Genomic DNA, 14,368 nt, shown 5'->3' with positions numbered 1-14,368 from the left:
CATGCGAACTACGAGTGTCATCGAGCACACCAGACCTCAGGGGGGGCGTGAAACTGGAAGGGCCTGGTGTAATTCTCACCAAGGAATGGGAGGGATGCGGGGGCATCCATGGGAATGGGGGTAGTTCGAACTTCCCCGGGTCACTGGCTAAAGTGACCCTGCTCAGTTCGGTCTCGAAGGGGGGAGAGATGTGACGAACTGGGACTGTTCTTAATGTGGTCTTTGAATGCTGAGTGGGGAGTGTTGGCTGGGAAGGCAGGAGAGTGTGGCTAGGATGGTCTGCATTGGGGGATGGGAGACTGGCCGAGGGAAGATACCTGAGCATGTAGCATGAGAACCCAGGAAGGGGTTAGAGGCCAGGTGACACCTTTCCCTGGGAAACTGAACAAAGGCTGGGAAGGGAGGGAGTTTCAGGAGCTGGCTGGTGGAATGGCTGGCAGGCAGACGGGGCTCTGACCCCCCCCCCCCAGGGGGCTGTGGTGCCCCTGGGACCCCAAGATGCACCTAATTGGGGGGGGGGTCCTGTTGTCTGTGCCTGCAAGACCTATCTTGGACTATATTCCTGTCTTCTAAATAAACCTTCTGCTTTACTGGCTGGCTGAGAGCCATAGTGAATCGCAGGAAGCCGGGGGTGCAGGGCCTTGTGTCCCCCCACACTCCCTGACAGGGTGGTTCATTAAGGATAACCCCATCTCTGTGCTTGGGCCCCTTCTGAGAGCCCGGCCAAGAGCCCCAGGGGCTGTGGCCCATCCTCCCATGGCTGCGGGAGTGCGTGCTGACGGGGAGGGGTCTAACAGCTGAGTGTTCTCCGGGGTAGCGGGCAGCTCGCAGCGATGGGGAGGTACATCTCTAATGACAATCAGCAGCATCGGGGCCATGAAGTTGCTTAGACGCCTTGAGCCCAGGTTCAGCGTCAGATTTCCCCTTAGGGAATGGTTTAGACAACGGGGTTATGTGGGCTCCCGCCCGGCTGCAAGTCAACAAGGGGCAGGGCAGCCCATCTTTGGGGCCTCCTGCCTTCCGAGTACACCAGGGAAACATCATAAGCCCTGAAGCCTGGAGTGGAAGTGTCCAAAGGCTGCTGCTGAGCCGGGGTTGCGGGGATGGAACCCAGGCGTCCGATCCTCGGAGAGGAACTGGGCTCTGGACAGCAGAGGGGGAGTAGGAGGGTGCAAGGGGGGCATCGCTGTGGCACTGGGCGGCAGAGAGAAGGGGACTTGCGGGGCACCACCGGGGAGAGCGAAGGGTGAGGCGTCCAAGGGAGGGAGGGCCAGAGCTGGCCTCCAAGAAGCTGGAGGCAGAGTGCCCCCGGGAGCCAGCCCTGCAGCGAAAGAACAAAGGATCAGCCAGGCCCATGTCATTTGGTTCTTCCCCTTCTAACTGGGGTTGGGTGAATCCCCAGCGAGCCTGGAGCTGGGGGCATCCCTGGAGGAGAGGCCTTCAGAGCTGGGTGCACATGGCAGTGATGGGTGGGGGCTGTCCTGGGATCCCCTCCCCCAGGTGCCCTGCCTGTCTCCTCCCCACCCCTGAGGTCTTCTTTCTGCCTGAGATGGAGTCTCCAGAGGAGGGAAAGAGGGGGACTTCACTCCTTCTCCCCTGTCACTGGAGCCTTGTGGGGGGCAGAGGCACGGGGTGCTCTCCCTCTGGGTTACTCATCTGTGCCCTCTCTGAGCTATCCACCCCCTCCCATGGAGCAGTGGAGGACAGACGTCCCTGGCCCTATTACCCCACGGGCTGAGCCGGGGACGCTGTGGAAACCACGCGGTGCAGGAGCCAGGCCTGGAGTCGTCCAGCCCCACTTACCACAGCAAGGCTCTTCCCAAGCGCCGGGCGGAGAGGCGCTCAGATGCAGTGGCTGGGAGGTCCCCGGGTAGACAGTGAAGCTGGGGGTGTCTGGGGAGGCAGCCAGGTGCTGTGAGGGGAGCAGAAAGGAGAGAGTCGTCACCCACTGGGAAGGTCACCCAGAGAACATCGCTGGGCAGCGGCCACCAGCACCCTGCTAGGAGCAAGGCCATGCTTGATGGGACGCTCCAGACTCAGGGCCCCAGCCTGCTCCGGGCCAGCTCCTCTCTCACAGGAATCCAGCTGCTTTGCTCCTTCAGGACTCGTCTACGTGGGAGCCCTCCGGAGAGTTAAAATGCATTAACTAACGCTGTGATGTTAAAGTGCATTAAACCCCCGTGTGGACGCGCCCATTCAGAACTCATGGGGGTCTTAGTTTGCTATACTCTAATCCACCGTCCTGACGGGGTGGATCCAGCCGGGATCATCCCCTGGGAGAAGGGCCAGAGCCCCGTTGCTGGCTGACGGGGTGGGTCTGGCGGGCAGAGGGGAAGCCTGTGGATTACACCGGAAACGGGAAAAACCCTGGGTCTAGGGTTAGCCTCCCAGGCAGAGCTGGCCCAGGGGGAGATCTGGGCACACTGCCTACCTGTGTGGAGATGGTGTCGGTCATTGAGGACGGATGAAAAGCAGCAAAGGCCTGGGGAGTTGGTGCAAAGGGGGACAGAATCCAGTCACACCACGACCCTGGGCGAGGCAAGGAAGAGAATATCGTATGGACGCTTCGCTAGCGACGGCTGCCACGTGCTTTACAAACATTCACGAGCCTCACAGCCACCCGTCCACCGGGGAAAGTCATCACCTCCATTTCATAACTGGGGTGCAGAGAAGTGAAGTGACTTGCCCAAGATCACACAGCACGTCAGCCACAGAGCCGTGAACAGAACCCAGGAGTCCTGACTCCCAGTCCCTTGTTTCAGCCACTAGCTCACACTCCTTCCCGGAGCTGGGAATAGAACCAGGCATCCTGACTCCTGGATCCCTTCTCCAACTTCCTTATTAAAAATGATCTTGGCGTCTCTCTACCAACTTCCGGGGCAAGAATCTCATAGAGCGCCACAGAACAATCTTCATAGGTATGAATCCTACAAACGGCTGGAAGGAACCTTAAGGAATCAAGTCCACCCCTTTCCCCCCACTTTGCTGAGGCAAACCCAAATACATGTAACTCATCCCTGACAGGTGTTTGGCTGATCTGTTCTTAAAAGAGGGCTTGCACGGCCTCCCTCGGTGAGATATTCCTGTGCTCCACTAGCCTTAGAGTACTTAGAGTCTTCTCCAATGTCTAACCCAGAGCTTGGGCATCCGTGGAGAGCTGGTATTGGCACTGTGGGGGCGCCCATGAAGGTGGCAGCTGTACTGAACCCAGCCCATGCGGCTGCCCAAGAATTTGAAGGGGAGAAGGTTTTCCTAGAGGTTGAAAATGAAATGACAATGTGTTGGCTGAACCAGTCCTGGATGCCAGTGGCAGTGAAGGGTTGAATTGCATGGGCAGAGTGAGATGGGAAGGACAGATGATATAAATGACATTGCTGCCCATCAGAGACTGCCTGGGGGTGTCTGGGCAGCTGTCTACAGGCTGCTTCCAGACCAGAGCATTTGACTCGGGGAGAGAGGAGGTGCACGGAGGGGACAGGACTGTCAAAGCTCCCTTGGGAGCGTCACGACGCAGCAATGCACGGAGATTGTCACCTGCACGGTCAGTCTCCAGCTTCAGCTTTGCCTCTCGTCTCCATTTGGCTCTTCGGTTTGAAAACCAAACCTAGCACAGGAGAAGGGAGACGGTCAGTGACCTGCCCCAATCCCCCAATGATCCACTGCACCCTTCCAGGCTGGGTGCACCCAAACACTCATGAAAAGCTGGACGATCTGGCCCCTAAAGGCTCCAAACCCAGAAGGCAACGAAAAAGGAAATTCATAGACTCACAGATGTTAAGGCCAGAAGGGACCATCATGATCATCTAGTCTGACCTCCTGCACATCGCAGGCCACAGAACCTCACCCACCCACTGCTGTGACAGACCCCTACACTCTGGCTGAGTTACTGCTGTCCTCAAACCATGGGTTAAAGATGTCAAGTTACAGAGAATCCCCCATTTACATCCGCAAATGACCCATGCCCCATGTTGCAGAGGAAGGCGAAAATCCCCCAGGCTCTCTGCCAATCTGAGCCGGGGGGAAATTCCTTCCCAACCCCAAATCTGGCGATCAGTTGGACCCTGAGCGTGTGGGCAAGACCCAGCAGCCAGACACCTGGGAAAGAATTCTCTAAAGTAACTCAGAGCCCTCCCCAACTAGTTATTTTTTTCAATCTCCTGCTTTTTTTTGGAGCCATATGCGTGAGTTTTGGAACATTTGGGGCTGGAGATAGGGCATCCGCATGACGACAGCCCTAAATCCTCACACCCCGCCCCAAAGCTTTGCTCTGCTCGGTCTCTAATGCATTAATGGCCACGAACCTGGGTGCCAGGGCAAAACTCTGGCAATTTGGAATGTCTTTTCTAAGCCGGGGCTGGCTGCTCGCCTGGCAAAATGGGGCATAGACGAGACACGTCTCACTGCGTGTGGAAGAGAGAATGGGGGGGCTGGCATCTCTGCCTTGCCACTGGTGGGGCCTTTTACCGCTGTGCAAAGATATGCTAAACAAACCCAGATCAGAAACACTTTGCCTCCACTTTGCATAGTGGTAAAAGATTATTGCAGGCACAAGGCCCAGGAGACTTTGCCCCAGCGTGTGTGTGTGTGTTTCCCAGGGGTTTGTGAGTGTGTCACGTGACAGCCTGGGCAGTGTGTAGTAGCAATGCTGTCTTAGCAGGCTGGTGTAATACAATGATGGTGTCATTTGTCTGAGCTATTCCAAACAAAGCCAATGCTTTGTAGCTTGGTGAGCGAGCAGCAGTACGCCCCAGTGCCTGGTCCTAAGAGAGGTCATCTTTCTCAATATTCCCCAAGACACCGTGATTTATAGCTGGCGTTAGGAAGTGCATCCAGAATACATATGAGAATGTGTGTGCGTGTGAGATTTGTGTTTCCAGAATGCTCTACCTGGCTGTGCCTGCTGGTGTGTGTGTGTGTGACTGTTGTCTCATGATCTGACACCCCCATGGCACGGCCAATATGTGTCCGCAGAGCCACAGTCCATCCGCCAGCAAAGAGACCAATCAGCCCTCGCCTGGGACCCGTTGGTTCAGCAAAGGAGAGGACAAAAATACCCAGAGCTTCAGACTCAGAAATTAGCTGCTGTCCCCCACATTCTCCTCTGGGTGGCGCCCTTGCACCGGTCTAGACACACCAGCGTGGGACTGACTGCAAGTTACCCCAAGATGGCAATGACATCTGAGCTCCCGGGCAGTCTGCCTCCCACCTGGTAGCTGGCCAAGGTGCTGGGGAGACGCCCAGAGCCTTCCCCTGGGTCCCGGAACGGCTGTGCACACGCGGAGACACGTCCGTTCACACGCAGCGGCACTCTCGCCGCACGCTCATTTGCTCACTGACAGTCACTAACCCCGAGGGAGCTGCGTGAAGTACAGAGGTTTGGTTCTCTGGCGATTTCGAAAGGTCGGAAAAAATATCATTTGGGGTCGGACGGAAAATACAAAATTCCAAACATTCGGCAAATAGGAAAGTTGTGAACCAGGGGCTGTGTTTCGATCTGGGCCATTTGTAATGTTTTTGAAATTTCAAAAAAGAATAAAGGACATTTCGAGACGACAAGTCATTTCCAACCAAACAATCCAAATGTTTTTTGTTTCAAAATGGTCAAAATGAAACATTTTCATTGGGGGGAGGGGATTTTTTTACGTTTTGATGTCGCCAAATCTGCATCTTTTACTGGAACAAAGTCTCAGCCAAAACGTGTTGCCCAGGTCTGCTCACGACCAGACACTACTCTGCACGTACACGTGCTCTCGCACTCGCACAGGTGTGCAAACACAGCTGGCACCAGCCTGGGTTTGCATGCGCAGAGCCAGCTTGGGGGGGGGGGGGTAAATCAGGGGCTTTTCCCACTTACCCTGATGGTGGTGTCGGGGAGCTGGGTGGCCGAGGCCAGTTTCTCCCGGGTAGCGGAGTCGGGGTACTGCCCTCTCTGGAATTCTGGAAGGGAGTTTGGAGCAAAGTCATCCTGCCTTGGCCCACAGCTACCACCCCAGAGACGCACAGCTAGGTCAACGCCTCCCCCACAACACAGGGCCGCACCCTGCCCTCAATGCCTCCTCCCCACTGATCTCAACAGGGATCTCTTTAGGATTATGAGAATGGCCCGGCTGATTCGGAGCCGGGGTCCCACCGTAACTAGCGCCAGCTGCTCCAGAGGACGATTGAAATGACAATTAGGGCATAACCTGCCCCTGGGGGACGTGCCTTCCGGACCCTGTCCATCAGCGCTTGGGTCATGCTCTGAAGCTGGAAAGCCCTGGCCTGAGTGTACGTGTGTGTGTGTGTGTGTGTGTGTGAGAGAGAGAGAGAGAGAGAGAGAGAGAGAGAGAGAGAGAGAGAGAGAGAATCAGATCGCGGCTTCACTCCCAGCCCTCAATCCCGTCACCTTTCTCCAAGGCCACGGACTGCTGGCTTGAGAAGATCGTCCTGTTCCGGTGCTGGACGCCCGGCGGGGGTCCCCTGGCCGACGCTGAGCTCCTCCCAGGGGGCCACCGGGACGCGGGCGCCTCTGCTGAGCCCTTGCTGACGGCTTCTCCCGGCCAGGGGGAACCTGCAGCGCAGGGGAGAGGGGAGTGAAGCGCGCCGGGTGGAGCGGCGCTTTCCTTTCGGGTGGCCACTCAAACGGTCTGCAGGGATGCTGGGAGGGGTGGTCTCCTTGGGGGCGGGGAGGGGGAGGCCAGCAATGGGGCTGGGAGCTAGACGCAGAATCCCGAGCTGTTCACTGATAGAACGGCATGCACGGTGCACAATACGGTGCTAATAATAATAAATGTCTCCGTGGGAGCGTTCTGGAGGGGACGACAATGGGGCCCCTTGGAGTTGCCCCCTTCTTTCCCCCGCTTTGATCTCTGCCCTTAGAAGCGCCTCTCCCTCCACCCACCAAGGACTGGCCGCGGTGTCCCCCAGGACACTGACCAGCCATCCAAAGGGGGCGCGGGCGAGTGACTGAAGAGTCTCCCTACCCCTTGGGGATGGTGTGTGCTGTGCTTGCTAGTCCCAGGGGGAGGAGGTCTCAGACCCCCAAGAGGCTGACCCAGAGCAGTTGATACTGGCCCAGGCCACCTGCGCCTGCTCTCCGGGGTTTCCCTTGGCAGGAGGGAAGGAATTTGTGGGGTTAGGATTAAAATATGGGTCTGCCAGCACCTCCTTCCTTAGAGGTTTTTAAGATCAGGCTTGACAAAGCCCTGGCTGGGATCAGTTAGTTGGGAATTGGTCCTGCTTTGAGCAGGGGGTTGGACTAGATACCTCCTGAGGTCCCTTCCAACCCTGAGATTCTAGGATTCTAAGTGGGTCGTTCTGATGCGTTTCCCAGAGTGGAGGGAGCTGCTACCTACCAGTTTTGTGTTAGCAGGGCCTTGGAGGGGGCTCTGGTTGTACAGACGCTACCGCTGGGGGACAGGTCAGCGCCCGCTGCATAGAGGCCACTGGAGGAGATGTCTGCGGGGGTGGCAATCTGTGTGTGGTTGGGTGGGGAGGGGTGACGAACTGGGACTGTTCTTAATGTGGTCTGTGAATGCTGACAGGGGAGTGTGGCTAGGATAGTCTGCATTGGGGGATGGGAGACTGGCCGAGGGAAGATACCTGAGCATGTAACATGAGAACCCAGGAAGGGGTTAGAGGCCAGGTGACACCTTTGCCTGGGAAATGGAACAAAGGGGAGGGAGTTTCAGAGCTGGCTGGTGGAAGGGCTGGGAGGCAGACAGGGCTCTGACCGCCCAAGGGGGCTGTGGTGCCCTGGGACCCGAAGATGGACCTAATTGAGGGGGAGTCCTGTTGTCTGTGCCTGCAAGACCTGTCTTGGACTGTGTTCCTGTCCTCTAAATAAACCTTCTGCTTTACTGGCTGGCTGAGAGTCCTGGTGAATTGCAGGAAGCCGGGGGTGCAGGGCCTGGTGTCCCCCCTCACTCCGTGACAGAGGGTACACGTGAGTGTCTCTCCACGGATGTATGTTACGAGCGTGTTCCTGTTACATGCTGGGGACTTTCCACGGCGTGTCTCACCTGGTGGTGATGGCTCCATCATGAAACCAAAGTCAGCTGTGAGCCGCATGTCCCCTTGCAGGTTCCTCAGCACCCGGTTGATGGAGGACACCTGGGCAAAGAAGACGCAGGGAGTCGCTTGGGGCCAGAGTCAGTGACCCAGTCAGACCCTGGAGCTAAGCGGCTCTCGCCGGGGGAGTGAAGTCAACAGGAGTGTCTCTGTTGACTTCATTTGGCCCAGGGCGTGTAGACGGAGACGTGGGGCAGCTGGGGTCCAGATGCGGGCAGGCCTGGAGTTGTGGAAGTCTCGAAGCGTCAGTCTCGGAGCCGAACCTCCAGAAGGACACCGGTGCTCCTGAGTTTCCCTGACTGCGCTTGGGTTCGTGCTGTGGAATCGCCACCCCAAGGGACAGCGCCCATCTGCGCCCAAGGAGCTGGAAAGCTGGAAAGCCCTTTAATTTCAATGGAATAATAATAATATTTGCAGCGAGACAATCCGCAAATCAGAGATGGAAACTGGAGAGACTCTGTGATTAGAAAATCTAACCCTGTGCTGTGACCCTGGGGGTGACATTTTATTCTCTCTCTGTCTGTCTGGGGCCCTTCTGATAGATTGGTCGCTGCGGTCCGCCCCGGGGGATAGCACCGGATGCCACCGAGGGAAAGCTAGTGAGCCCCTCTCTCTGGGAACACTCAGGTGAGGGGCGTCCTGATTTCCCCTGGGAATTCGCTCCATTGTGGGGGAGCCTCCCAGAAAACAGCCTGGCTTTCACCGGGGGCGCCCCCTGCGCGCAGTGCTCTCACTGGCCTCGGGAAGTGCCAGGCGCTGTCTTTGCACAGTCGATTCCATTGACCTGACAGGCAGACGGGTGGTGCCACTTGGGTCTCCAACAGAACCAGCCCCACGGTGTGTCGGGGCAGTAACGGCACCTCTGGCATGAGCGCCCACCCCCCGCCGCTCTCAGGGCAGTTCCCCATCATTCCCCCCGCTGTCCGCTTCTCCCCCCACTTCCTTCCCCTCTGCGTGGGAGGCCCTCGCTGCGCCATCTGGCAGGCCATGTCCCATCTCCTCCTGACCCCTCCTCCAGCCACTTCGCCCGTGGAGCCTGTGAGAAAGTGCCGATGGATGGCGAGTCTGGAGGGGGCAGTCCGGGTAGTGAGCGCCCCCTCCCCATACCCTTGGCTTGCCCTAGACAGTAGCAAGAGTAGAGCCGCTCCCAGCCGACTGTGCATCGCCTGGGGTGGAAGCGGAGGGCCAGAGCCCTGCAGTTCCAGCCCTCGGCGCCAGCCCAGGACCGGGCTCTGTGACTTCTGCGGGCGGTGGCTTACGCTGGGCGTCCGGTCGCTGGCGCAGATGCCTTCGGAGCCCAGCTTCCTCCTGATCTCCCACGCGAAGATGGACGGGTGCTCCAGCTTCAGCTGCGCGATTCGGGCCACCACCTCTGGGGTGGCCATGCGGGGCTTGCTGCCGCCGATGGCCTTCGGCTCCACGGCGCCTGTCTGGTAGTAGCGGCCCAGGATCTTGCTGACGCAGCCATTGGATACCTGCGGCACAGAGAGAGAGAGACACTGAGGCGGGGGCGCCGGGTGGGGACTCGGGGGCCTAAGGAGATGGGAGAAATAGGGGATCAAGCCCCGTAAATCAGCACCCTCCCTGCCAGCCTCCCTTGGCCCTCTGCTGCCAGGCTCCCCCCGGCCCTTCCCTGCGTGGCTTTTGCCCTTCGGCCTCTGCTTGTCTCCTCTCAGCTGCCCCAGGACCTCCCCGTGGGTTCTGCTGGTATCTGTAGATTTGCTGGGACACGGGCGGGGCGTGAAGTCCCCATTCCAGGAGGCTAGCCTCTGCCCCGCCCCTTTCTGTTTGAGGCCCCGCCCCTTTGGCCTGAGGCCCCGCCCCTTCTGTCACCCCCCCCCCCCCCGCCAGAGCAAGAGGAGCCCTGGCCAGCCCAGCTGAGCTGCCTGCCCCAAGCCCCGGCCCGCGTGGAGGGAGAGGCGAAGCGGGGGCTGGAAGAGGAGCGGGGGGCGGGGGAGGGAAGAGCGGGACGTGGGAGTGGGGCCTCGGGGCCGAGCATGGGCCTGGCCGTTGGGGAGGTTCACTCTCCGCCCATGTGCTGGGCTCAGGAATAAACTCCCCTCCTCCCCCCTACCCAGCCCCCCCGTCCGAGTCCCACCTTCAGGCTCCGGGAGATGTCACAGGCGCGCACCCCACTCGCCGCCAGCTGGACGATCCTCTTCCTCTTGCAGGGGGGCAGGGGGCGGCCATTCACGAAGAGCCCCCCCAGCTGGTTCACGCCGCCAGCCCCTGGGGAAGAGCCCGGCAGACGGGTGACGTGGGGCCCCCGCAAGCAGAGAGGTGACCCCCCCCCCCGCAGGCTGCCTAGCAGGAGACAAGGGGGCTGGGGAAGGGGAGCGGAGGGTGCAGGGGGACGCCCGCGGGACTGTTTCAGGAGCATGTTGTCTCCGGTCCCTGGAGAGGAGGTTTCTGGGGGGCGGATGCTGGGCCAGGGAGATCAGGTGCGAAGTGTTAACGGGGCGGGAAATGAACCCCTGGAACAATGGGACGAGGGACCCGGCGGCTTCTCTGTCACCTGGCGTCCTCCAATGCAGCGCGGATGCCGCTTTCTAAGCCAGCCCTCCCTCCTAGCTCCACCACAAGATACGGGCTTGGTGCAGGAATCCCCAGGGGACATGCCGGGCCGGAGGCCAGCCGGGAGGATCTCAGCGACCTAGGAATCCGCGTGTGTCTCCTTGTGATCCCAGGGGAGCCCCAGGCAAGGGCGGAGAGAGCCGGTGTACCTGGGTCTGCAGGAGGGGCTGGCCGGGGAGAGGGTGGAAGGGCGAGCGGGACCCTGGCAGGAACGACCCTCACCTGCCAGCAGGGCAGGGCCAGGAGGAGCCGTTTGCAGGCGGTGCGACGGGGAGGGAGGTTGTGTGGCTGGTGGGCGCGGAAGACGGGGCGGGGCGGGCTGGAGGGGAGCGAGGTGGGGGTCAGGGGGCCGCAGTAACGGAGGGGCAGATGTCTGGGGCCTGGGTCGTTGTTTTAGCTGCCAGGACCCCCCGAAAGGGTTGGCCTTGCCCTGTGCTGTGGGAAGCCGCAGCATGACGTAGGTGGAGGGTGGCATTAGGGGTGACCCTAACCATGCGCTCTGCCACCCCGGGATACACCCTGTCCGCACCTGGGGGAGCCGGGGGGACGCACCCCCTCAGGCGGCTCCGAGGTCTGCTGGGGGCCGTTTCGGACCCGGCTCTATTCTCAGTCCAAGGAGTCTCAGAGAAGCCGCATCTCCTGCGCTCTAGGGACTAGCCCGCCCTCTCCAGCCAAAGCGAGTCGACTGGATTCCCTCATCCTCGCCTCTTTCCCCCTTTTTGCACCAAGCCACATCCGCCGTAACACCCGCCCTGCGGCTCGCTGCAGCCCGGGGTGCGGGGGCTGGAAGCTGGAGCGGCACTCGGAGGGGAAGCAGTTCTCACCTTGGTGCGGCATGTCTCAGGCTTCAGGTGGCTGCTTCCCAGTGCCGGGGCGTCCTCCCGAGGGTTGTTCAGCTCAGTGAGCGATGGGGCGGCAATTCCAGACGCCCCCTCCCGCCGCTGCAGGAGGGACGTGAGACCAGAGGGTCAGAGACATACAATGACAGAGTCAAATTTTCAAAAGCTCCCAAGTGACTTAGGAGCCTCAGTCTCATGGAAAGTCAATGGGGCTTTAGGCTTCCGGGTGCCTAAGTCACTTCCGGAAATAGGACTTAGGTCTCTAAGTCACTTGGAAATGTTGCCCCTCCCCCTTGCCAGGTGGTGACCCCCGCCCACCCCCGCCAGCTCTCCAGCACGGGGTGGTCTCGCTCTGCGGAGACAGACAGGAGACCCCACAACTCCGGAACAGAATTCGGACCTGCCTATTGGTGTCCGTTCATTCGTACTGCCGGAGCCCCTCCAGCCCCACTGTGCTCGGCGCTGCGCACACAGCATTTACTAACCTCCCTTTGGGTTATAGTCAGCGGTTAGGGGCCGGAGACAGGTGTGCCGGCAGCTCCTTGCCATGTCCAGAGTGTGAGAGGAGCCCACTCGGGGTGAGACAATACAACTGCTTCTGAATGAATCAGATCCCTTGGAAACTACATGGCTCTGTTAGGGTTTTATACTGCTGCCCATCCCCGTGGTGTCTGCTCCCATGGGTTACTGTAGGCTCTGGATACCATAGGACAGGCCTGCACAACTCGTAAAGGGGCGAGGGCCATATTACTCAAAAGAAAACAGCTGAGGGCCAAAACCCCCCGGCCCCGCTGAAACCCCCCCCAGCGCCGCCCAGCCCCCCGAAACACAACACCCGCCCCATGGAAACAACCCCCCCCCAGCGCTGCCCACCCCACAGAAACAAGCCCTCCTTTCCCAGCACCGCCCCACCGAAACAGCGGTATTGAACCTTGGTAATATGTTATAGCGGGCCCCTAAGGTAGTATCATTAAGGTAAAAGAAAAATGTCTTTTTTGCTAGAAGTAGAATAAGATCTTCCCCCCCACTTTGTAATCAATTGCCATGTTGAATGAATGAGGTGTGAATGAGGAAGGTGTGGAAGGCAGGCACCTCCAGACAGCTGCAACCCTTGGAGAAGGGATGGGAGCCAGACCAGATCAGTAGAACAGGTCAGCTACCGACTCGCGGCTCGCCTCCTCAGCCCCCCTCCCCCAGCTTGCCTACTCACCCCCTGCCACTGCCCACCCGCTTGCCTCCTCAGCCGCCTCCTCCCCTGCTGCCGGCTCACCTGCCCCCCCCCGCCACTGGCCGCCCGCTCGCCTCCTCAGCCCCCCACACTCCTCAGCTCACCTACTCACCCCCCGCCACTTCCCACTCACCTCCTCAGCCCCCCTCCCTCACCCGCCGCTTGCCTACTCACCCCCCACAGTGAGCCCGCCTACTCACCCCCCCCGCGGGCCGCACAGCGAGCCCACGCGGGCCGCATACGGCCCCCGGGCCGCATGTTGTGCAGGCCTGCCATAGGAGGCCACAAGTGGGAAGCTGGAAAGGCAGCAGAAAGGAACCACAACAGACAGGAGCCGGCGGAGAGGGGCCTGGGAGGTGGGGACCAGTTCAGATACTATGGGTCAGCTCTGGGAATTTGATGATAATCATGGAAAATTTGGCTTAGACGGGGTGGGAGATCTCATAGAATCATAGAATATCAGAGTTGGAAGGGACTCCAAGAGGCCATCCAGTCCAACCTACTGCTCAAAGCAGGACCAATTCCCAGCTAAATCATCCCAGCCAGGGCTTTGTCAAGCCGGGCCTTAAAAACCTCCAAGGAAGGAGACTCCACCACCTCCCTAGGTAACCCATTCCAGTGTTTCACCACCCTCCTAGTGAAATAGTTTTTCCTGATATCCAACCTGGACCTCCCCCACTGCAACTTGAGACCATTGCTCCTTGTTCTGTCATCTGCCACCACTGAGAACAGCCGAGCTCCATCCTCTTTGGAACCCCCCTTCAGGTAGTTGAAGGCTGCTATCAAATCCCCCCTCATTCTTCTCTTCTGGAGACTAAACAATCCCAGTTCCCTCAGCCTCTCCTCATAAGTCATGTGCTCATAGGTTGTCTGGCTCTCTCCTGCCGCAGCATGGCAGGATGGTTCCGTGATCCCTGGTCCTGGACCACACTTGAGCCACGAGTATCTAGCTGCGTATCTGTGAATTTCTCTCCTGACCTCAACTCCTCAGCCTCCCTCAGGGTCTTGCTCCGCTGTCCAAGCTGCCCGGAGGGGTTTCAAGCTCCTTTCCCCACCCTCTCCCCGGGAGTTTCCCTGCTGCGGTCTAAGATGAAAACGGACCCGACGTCACTCGCACCCCTGTACCCCAGTCCAGGGATTTGAACCTACAAACTTGGAACCGATTCCCAGTGTCAAAAGTGCGGAGTGGCTCGTCTCTGAGGCACAAGCGCCCGCTGTTGACAGAGGCGGGAGGTCAGGCCGTGTCCTTGGATGCCTCTACTCCAGGGGGTTTGGGTGGGCGGTTGATTTTAGGGTGGTTTCTATGACGAGGCTTGGTGCTGAATCACCCGGACCCGGCGCATGTTAGAGATTTGGACTCCTGGGGTGTCCTATGGGCAGTGTCCGCCTGTCCCGCCAGCCCCATCCTTAGCAACTGGTGCGACTGATTGACCCCTCTCCCATCTAACACCCCTTCTTCTATCGGCAGAGCCTTCTCCTGTCTCTGCCCAGCTCCCTTTTCTCCCGGCGGGACCTGCCCAGGTGCCAACTTTTCCCTACGGGACTTCTTTTCCAAACCTGTTCTCCATCTCTGGGCCCTCCTCTCCATTTTCTCCAATGCCCCGCCTGTCCCTTTTAAACCCAGGGACAGCCCCGATCCCACCGAGCCTGCGGGCCCCTGAGTCACGCCGATGACTCC

At 59.3% G+C, this 14,368-nt stretch overlaps 1 protein-coding gene across 1 annotated transcript; it reads right to left on the bottom strand.

Moving 5' to 3' along the window:
* Positions 1-2,229: 2,229 nt before the first annotated feature.
* Positions 2,230-11,460, bottom strand: PAX4 (paired box 4). The gene is made up of 9 exons (XM_065580986.1): positions 11,448-11,460; positions 10,148-10,278; positions 9,309-9,524; positions 8,028-8,091; positions 6,386-6,511; positions 5,855-5,937; positions 3,535-3,604; positions 2,432-2,529; positions 2,230-2,337 (listed from the first exon to the last, which is right to left on the bottom strand). Exons 1-9 carry the CDS (start codon positions 11,458-11,460, stop codon positions 2,230-2,232), a joined length of 909 nt encoding a protein of 302 aa, XP_065437058.1.
* Between the last annotated feature and the right edge of the window lie 2,908 nt (positions 11,461-14,368).

This window comes from Chrysemys picta, chromosome 1 (assembly GCF_011386835.1).
Source record: "Chrysemys picta bellii isolate R12L10 chromosome 1, ASM1138683v2, whole genome shotgun sequence".
In the NCBI taxonomy this organism is placed as follows: Eukaryota; Metazoa; Chordata; order Testudines; family Emydidae; genus Chrysemys; species Chrysemys picta.
The sequence above is the reverse complement of the archived record's forward strand: the minus strand, read 5'-3'. Positions and strand labels throughout refer to the sequence as shown.